At 51.7% G+C, this 7,592-nt stretch overlaps 1 protein-coding gene across 11 annotated transcripts in view; it reads right to left on the minus strand.

Moving 5' to 3' along the window:
- Window positions 1-7,592, minus strand: part of Chrnb2 (cholinergic receptor nicotinic beta 2 subunit) — a 19,668-nt gene that overhangs the window by 3,083 nt on the left and 8,993 nt on the right. For 5 of the 11 annotated variants that reach the window (XM_029557235.1, XM_029557242.1, XM_029557228.1 and 2 more), the window contains 5 exons: window positions 7,103-7,538; window positions 5,954-6,099; window positions 5,765-5,809; window positions 5,103-5,212; window positions 3,386-4,355 (listed from right to left, as the gene is read on the minus strand). In XM_029557235.1, coding sequence (XP_029413095.1) covers window positions 3,386-4,355; window positions 5,103-5,212; window positions 5,765-5,809; window positions 5,954-6,099; window positions 7,103-7,166 — 1,335 coding nt within the window. In that variant the 5' untranslated portion in view covers window positions 7,167-7,538. The remainder of the gene's footprint in view (window positions 1-3,385; window positions 4,356-5,102; window positions 5,213-5,764; window positions 5,810-5,953; window positions 6,100-7,102; window positions 7,539-7,592) is intronic. The other 6 variants (XM_029557245.1, XM_029557225.1, XM_008854741.3 and 3 more) reach the window with 4 other exon arrangements.

The raw sequence follows: 7,592 nt of genomic DNA on the forward strand, positions 1-7,592 counted from the left end.
CACACACACACACACACACACACACACACACACACACACACACACCACTCCTCTCAGCAAACCCAGGGTGACCTTTCACAGTTCTGATCCCACCCAACTAAAAACCTCTTGTCCCACTGCCCTCAAGGCCCACTCAAAACTCCAGGAATGGAATCAGACCTACCCATAACAAATAGGAGCTTATTTCCTATGTTTCCCACCCCAAATTCAGACTGACTAAAAACTCCAACATGTCCTCTTCTCTGACTTCCCTTTCTTTATCTGGTAAAGTAAACAGCTTTCAAAGTCTGGATCAAATATGATCGTCTTTATGAGGGTTTCCCTGTCCCTAAGACCGTAAGAACACACTGCCCCTTTTGTTTCTTCAGCACTATGTTACATATCCCCATTATAGTATTTTTACTGGACTGTACTGTTTCAATGTGTATGTCTGGCCTTCCACCAAACTACAAGCTTCTAAACCACAGGGGTCCCTGCCTGATAGATCTTTATAACCCCAGCATATGGAATAGTCCAGTAACTGGGCATGGCTGCCTCTGAGGCTTTGCTCCTTTATGATGGCATGGGGCCTCCCATCCCACAGTATCACTTAAACAGAGTCCCAGAAGTGAACAAATCACTCAGAAAGTTAATAATGGTCCCTAGGGTTTGAGAGCCTGCCACAGGGGTGGCATGAAGCTCCAGCTTCTCTTTTAGTCTGAGTCTGGCCTTTGTACATGTGTTTCTCTGGGGCTTAGCCAGCTCAGGAGGTGGGGTGAAGGCAACTGTGCACCTTCATGTAAACAGTCACTCATTCAAGTCACAGTTGGGCCTGCCACATATTTGTCAGGCTAGGCACTGGGGACACAATCAAGCAAGGTAACCCACCCGGTGGTTTTTGGTCTCTTTAGGGAGACAGACAGTAAGGACCAAAGATTATACACTGCAGGAAACAAAGGACTGAAGTGGAGCAAAGGAAGGCAGACAGAAGCAGAGGGTGGCCTGGGAAAGCCTCTTCAAGGAGATGACACTGAAGCCATTGTTGGGTGGGGAGGACCCCTGTTGCAGGTGCACACTGAAGAGTGGCACTCAACCAGGCTTGTACCCTTTAAACTCTTTAGCTCAGGAAAAGCAAAACTGAGGAAGGGAGCTAATGAGGCAGGCACTAAATGCAACAAGGCGTCTTCGACCGGGGTAGGGGAGGGGCCTTGGAAGGACAACTGGAAAATCTGAATGTGTACTTTCCATTAGTGAAGGTACTGATGCTAAGTTTCCAGAATTTGATTGTCAAACCCAGGGACTTTGTTGTTTTGACTGGTTGGCTACGTGGCCTCTCACATGCTAACCATAAACTCTACCACTGAGCTACATCCCTAGCCCTGAAGCTGAGTTATACAAGACAGCATTCCTGTTCTTTAGGAGAGACACACTGAAGTATTTGGAATAAAGGGTCACAGTGTTTAGAGTTTACTCTAAAATAACAAAGGAAAAATGAATAGCAGTAACAATATTTTTTAAAGGAGAGAAAAGAATGGTGTGATGATTAACTTGATGGACTTTAGAATCACCATAGAAACAAACTGGGCAAATCGACGGGAATTTTCTAGATTAGACTGAGATAGGAAGATCCATCCTAAATGTGGGCAGGACCACTCCATGGACTGAAGTCGCAGACTGAATAAAAAGGAGAAAGCAAGCTGAGCACTGGCACTCACCTGGCTGCTTCCTCACTGCAGGAGCAATGTGACCAGCTGCTTCATAGCTCCTGCTGTTGCCTTCCCTGCCATGATGGACTAACTTCAAACTGTGGGCCAAAATAAACCCTTCCTTCCTTAAGTTGTGTCCGTCAGGTATTTTGTCACAGTGAGAACAGTAACTAATACAAAGGGCATTTCAGGCAGAGGTTCTAGGGTGAGAAAAAGCTTGGCTGGCTTGGGACAACTGAATGACCCAAGCAAGGGGCAATGGCACAAGCCAAGAGTCATGGGTTACTTGGCTGTGGGAGCACAGCTCAATCAAGGAGGCTCTCAAAAGATTCTCCCCTGGACCACACAAGTGTTGATGGCAGCCAAAGAGCCAGAACATGTGGAGGGGCTAGAAAAAGGAGGAAGCTGAGAACCAGTTTGGAGGTGGTACATCACAGGACTTTTGATGACTTGGGTGGTGGAGGTGAGAGAGAGGGGGAGCCAGGGATCACTCCAGCCTTTCAGCCTGAAGCACCAAGCCCATGGGCATGCCATTTACTTACTACAAGATGGAAAAACTAGGGGCAAGTTGGTGAGGATGTGGATCAGTCACTGTTTTGGACATGTTGAGTTCTGGATGCCTGTGAGGCATCCAAGTAGGTCACTGCAGCCTCAGCTCCTGGCTCCAGAAAAGCAGGCTGGATGACAGACTGCAACAGGAGACGTGAGAGCCCAGAATGTAGTGGGCAGCTGAGCCCTGCACCCCCAAATCTCCCAGTTGGTCTCAGCTGGCTGAGGCTGCGGCCTCATCTCCTTCAATTTCAGCCTCTCTTCTTCCCTTTGAACTGTAAGATGCTCCCTGACCCAAGCTTTGCTATCCAAGGAAAAAGATGTCTGAACTGGAGAACCCAACACAAACCACAGTACCTGCCCTTCCTCCTCCCTCAACGGGAATGGCAGTGCCCCAGAAGAAACCTGGCCAGTCACCATAGCAACAGCTGAGCCTTGGCCTGGAACCAATCAGGTACCTGGAGACTGACCTGGGGACAGGCCAACTGCTGCCCCAAAGTAGGGGGATGTCAATCCATCAAACCTCCCCCCAACTCCTGGCTCAACCTCAAGGATCCCCCACCTTTCTGAGCCTCAGCAAAGAAAACCAGAAGCTGGATATGCAGAAATAGAATGGGGAGGGTCCAGGGAGCCCCGGCCTCCACCCACCCCATCTCCATAAACATTTCAAGACCTTCTCCAGGACAGTGAACAGCAGAAACTGTATGTTGATTTGGGCCTCTGCTCCTTCCCCTAGGATCAGCCCGGTGACACCTCTAAACCCTCCTCTCCCATATGGTCACTGTCCTCATTTTGCCTGCTAGTGTGGCCCACAGGACTCGGACTCCATTTGCACTAAGAGCTAGCTGCACATTAACATCTTGTATGTCATAAAGGAAGCTGCAGGAAAGGACTAGATGACAACCCCAAAGAGCCTCTCCCTGGCCCAAGGTTCCAGGCCACTGCCCCCCATGATGCCCCAGTTGAGGTATTTCACCGTAAACTAGTCCTTGGGAAGCTACAAGGTCATCTGGTACAGACTCCAAGGCAAGCGGGTTGGCTTGGAGCCTCCACCCTGTAGGCTTCTTTTGGGAATCTAAGAGACACATGCTATCACATGCAGAGACCCCTGTCCCCAGTACCCTCATGCCTATCTCTTGCCTAGTACTTACGCTCTGGTCGTCATCCTCACTTCGCATGTGGTTCGCAATGAAACGCACGCCATCCACGGCCTCCTGGAGGCCACAGTTGCACTGCCCCAATGAGCGCGCTGAGCGTGCTGAGCCCGGGGTGGCTGCGGGCTCTGCCCTGAAGGCCCCAGCCAAGCCAGGGTTGACAAAGCAGGTGCACCGGTCGGCCGATGGACCCTCACGGAAGAAGAGGGCACCTGCACCCTCGCGTTCTCCCTGGTGCCTCCGCAGGCGCAGGCGTTGACGTGCACAGCGATGGCGTGGCTGCTGCAGGAAGAGCAAAGTGGGCAGTTTCTCCAGAAAGACCACCTTGACCCAGGGTGCCATGGTGTGTGTGGTGGGTGAGCGGTGGTGCACGTTGAGCACACACACACTGGTGACGATGGAGAAGGTGACCAGCACCATGGTGAACATGAGGTACTTTCCAACAAGCGGCACATCAAGAGAGGTGGGGGGCACGATCTTGGAGATTAGAAGCAGGAAGACTGTGAGCGCCAGCAGCACGGAGATGCACAGCGTCATCTTCTCACCACAGTCCGAGGGCAGGTAGAAGACGAGGATGGCCAGCGAGGTGATGAGCACACAGGGGATGATGAGGTTGATGGTATAGAAGAGTGGCTTGCGACGAATGATGAAGTCATAGGTGATGTCAACATAGGTGGAATCCTCGGGGTTCTCATTGCGCCGGCCTGGCAGCGCCACGATGTCCCACTCACCACTGGGTGTGAAGTCATCCAGGCTGGCCACGTCACTCTTGAGCACCAGGTCAATCTCGGTGCGGTCGTAGGTCCATGAGCGGAACTTCATGGTGCAGTTCTGCTGGTCAAATGGGAAGTGCTTCACCTCAATCTTGCAGGCACTCTTGTAAATAGCAGGTGGTAGCCAAAAGATGCTGCCGTCGTAGGAGACCACCGCATTGGAATAGAAGGATACCTCATACATGCCGTCAGCACTGCCAAGGAATGGGCCAGTCAGCCCTGTCCTGAGCATCTGCATCCCACCCATCCACCTATCCCTGAGCCAAAGAGGAGAACCCAGACTGGGAGTGACCATCTAGTACACAGAGGTGGAGCAGGAATTGAGCAAGATGGGGACGTGCATGGGTTGGTGATGAGAACAGGTGTCCTGTGTAGGAGGCCTGTATATCCCTTCAGGAGGGATATGGAGGGAGGGAGAGAGGGAATCTGTCTGCTACTTGTCTCATTTTGTGTGAGCTAGATGTTGGAGGAGACAAGCCAGAGCAATGAAGGGGCATAGACACAGTCCCATTGGTTAAGAGACTCAACTCCGCACCTTAGAAGTGAGAGGATTGATTGCAGGAAGGAGAAAGAATCTAGAGGAGACGCTGGGACCTTAAATTTCTTTGCTTGCACCCAGGCTTCTGGGAGTGCCGATTCTTGAATAAATCTAGGCCATGGGAGCTGTTGGTCTTTGTTTAATGTCCTGATCCCAGCTCCAAATACTGGTGGTCTAAGTGGCTGGGAGGGGCTGGTCCTGGTCCTAGTCATGGTAGCTGTCCACACTGCATCCCACTGGCTGGGTCAGTCTGTGTGGATAATGCCTGTCTATAACCTGCCAGTGAGAAGCCTCTCCTCCCTCACAACATCAGCACATTCCTTTTATTTTCCTCCAAGATTTCATCTCCTCTTGAGTATACCTCTGGTCTCCTCTAAACTTCCACTACCCCAGGGCCACTTACTTGTTGTACAGGACCACATCTGGGAGCCAGATGTGTTTGGAAGGGAGCCGAACTTTCTTCATATTGTCAAAGTCCTCAGGCTTCCAGGTAAGGCGATAATCCTCCCACTCCTAGGAAAGAGAGAGCAAAGTAGTACCAACCTCTGCCCCCAAGAGGGGTCCAAGGTCAAGGAACAGGACAAAAGGGAACCCATGTAGCCTGAGGAGAAAATAAAAGTCAGCCATCTCCCCACTGTGACTTCTCTGCCCAAATGTAGCTCATATGATATGTTCTTTAATTTGCACAGCTAAGCTGGGGTATTAGAATCTACATTTTACAAATGAGAAAATGAATCTTGGAGAGTTTAACATGCTTAAAATCACAAAGCTGGGCTGGGTATAGCGGTACATGCCTTTAATCCCTCCACTTGGGAGGCAGAGGCAGGTGGATCTCTGTGAGTTTGAGGCCAGCCTGGTCTACAGAGAGTTCTAGCCAGAACTATACAGTAAGACCTTGTCTCAAAAAAACAAAAACAAAACTGAAAACCCCACAGAGCCGATGAGTGGCACAACCAAGGATTTGAATTCAATTATTCAAAGTCTCTATCTTTTTTACCTCTTTTGAAAAGACAGAGAGAAAAATGACTTCTAAAGGGGGGGGGTGTGGGTGGGAAGAGCACTGACCTGCGTTAGCCAGACATTGGTGGTCATGATCTGCTCCCGCTCATGCTGCAAGGAAACAGAGTAGCTGTTGAGAAGGCCCCTGGCCCACTCTTAATGGTCAGTCCCTCCCACCTTGGAAACACCAAAGGAATATACACAAGCACTAGCACCAGCTGGCTGGGCTGAACAGAGTTTGGGACCCATACTCACCACACTGATGAGCTGGGCCAGTGATACCATGAGCTGTACAGTCACCAGCTCAGAGCCATTGGTGGCAGGGCGGATAAGCTTGTTGTAGCGGGAAGGATCCAGGAGATGCTCCACCAGCCGCTCCTCTGTGTCTGTACCCCACACCTCTGGGCAAGACAGGGCAAGAAGTGAGTAAATGGGGTTCATAAAGAGCCTACCCTACCCTTTATGAAATGCATTGGCCCAACCAGGAGATCACAGCTTCCTCCTACAGTCTCATCCCTAAGGATACTGCAAATTGTTAAATTTTGCCATGGAAGTCCCTGACTGACTTTCATAGGGAAGCCCATCTCTAAGACAATGAGTCTCGACAGCCTCCAGACTAAGAACCCACTCTTCCAGGATTATGGACATCTACCCCCCCTCAAGATCTCAAAAGGACAAGCCTCTGAGGCTTGAGATCTCTACTTCCATGGGGTTGAAGTAGAACAGACAGGCTGTCTGCCCTTGTAGATGAAGGCAGCTCCATTCCTGCAGGAGCCCACCCTGTTGTGCTAGCATGCAGGTGGGGAACACTCATTCTGTGCATTGCCTTTGTACTGGCCCTCTCCACCCCTGTCCCCTTCTGTTAGCTTTGCAGAGGGACATCCTTCCCCACCCCTCACAGAGCTCCATCCTCATCTTAGTTTGGCAGTTTCTACTCGGAATTCCAAGTTCTCAGTCTTATCCTATAAAAGGCAGGAAGTCAGTGCTCTCCCTTTCCTGCCTTGTCCCTGTCTCCCAAATCAGGAGCCCAAAGAGGAAAGTGGGAAAGAATAGGGAGCTGAGGGAGAGCTGTTAACCGAGGTCATAGTCAGATGGTATCTCAGTCCTCCTGCCATCTCAGAAAAATGAGATCCCTTCCTCCCTTCCTCTTTGTGCCCTCTTGCTCCATCCCTGCACTGGCCAGGGTTCCATCTCTCCCTAGCCTCTCTCCAGCACCTAAGCCCTAGTCTTGCTCCCAGATCCGTCTCCCAGATGCTTTGTGCCAACCCCGGGGTCTCTCAGCATTCCTAGGAAGCTCCTCCACCTCCAGGGAATCCCTTTTGCCTTCAGTCCTGGTAGGGATGACAGAGCTCAGCGTCCTGGATCACTGGCTGGGGTAGGGAGCCTCGTTCGACCCGTTCGTACCTGGGCACAGCCAGAGGAGGCCAAAAGTGAATAGAAGCGCCATGGAACTGGAGCGTCCAGCCATGCCGCTGGCATAGCACCAGGGCTGCAGGCGGGGCGCTGTCCCTGGTGCTGAAGCCGCTACAACTAACTCCGCTGGGGCCAGGGTGGGGCTCGTGGCCTTTCCAGCTTCAGGGACGTCCCACCCTACTGCAGATCCTGGGGCCGCGAGGAGGGTTCGGCTTCTCGCCTATCCCGGCTGCTCTTCCAGGGAACACAATTGGGACGGCGAGGGGAGGAGTCTCCGCCCCGGAGCCGGAAGCGCTGGATCCAGGAAAAAAAGATGCTCTTTGACTGGACCTGCCTAGGTTGAGTGCGAGAGGCAAACCTGAGAGGTCCATTGCTCGGTAGTGGCGTTCTGAAGCCCGAAGCTGGGGCAGGATCTGGAAGGGCCAAGCTGGAGTAAGACAAGTCGGTCAGGGCCCTCTTGGGGGGGGGGGGCCCTTGGGTT

This window comes from Nannospalax galili, unplaced genomic scaffold (assembly GCF_000622305.1).
Source record: "Nannospalax galili isolate Female #2095 unplaced genomic scaffold, S.galili_v1.0 scaffold591, whole genome shotgun sequence".
NCBI lineage: Eukaryota > Metazoa > Chordata > Mammalia > Rodentia > Spalacidae > Nannospalax > Nannospalax galili.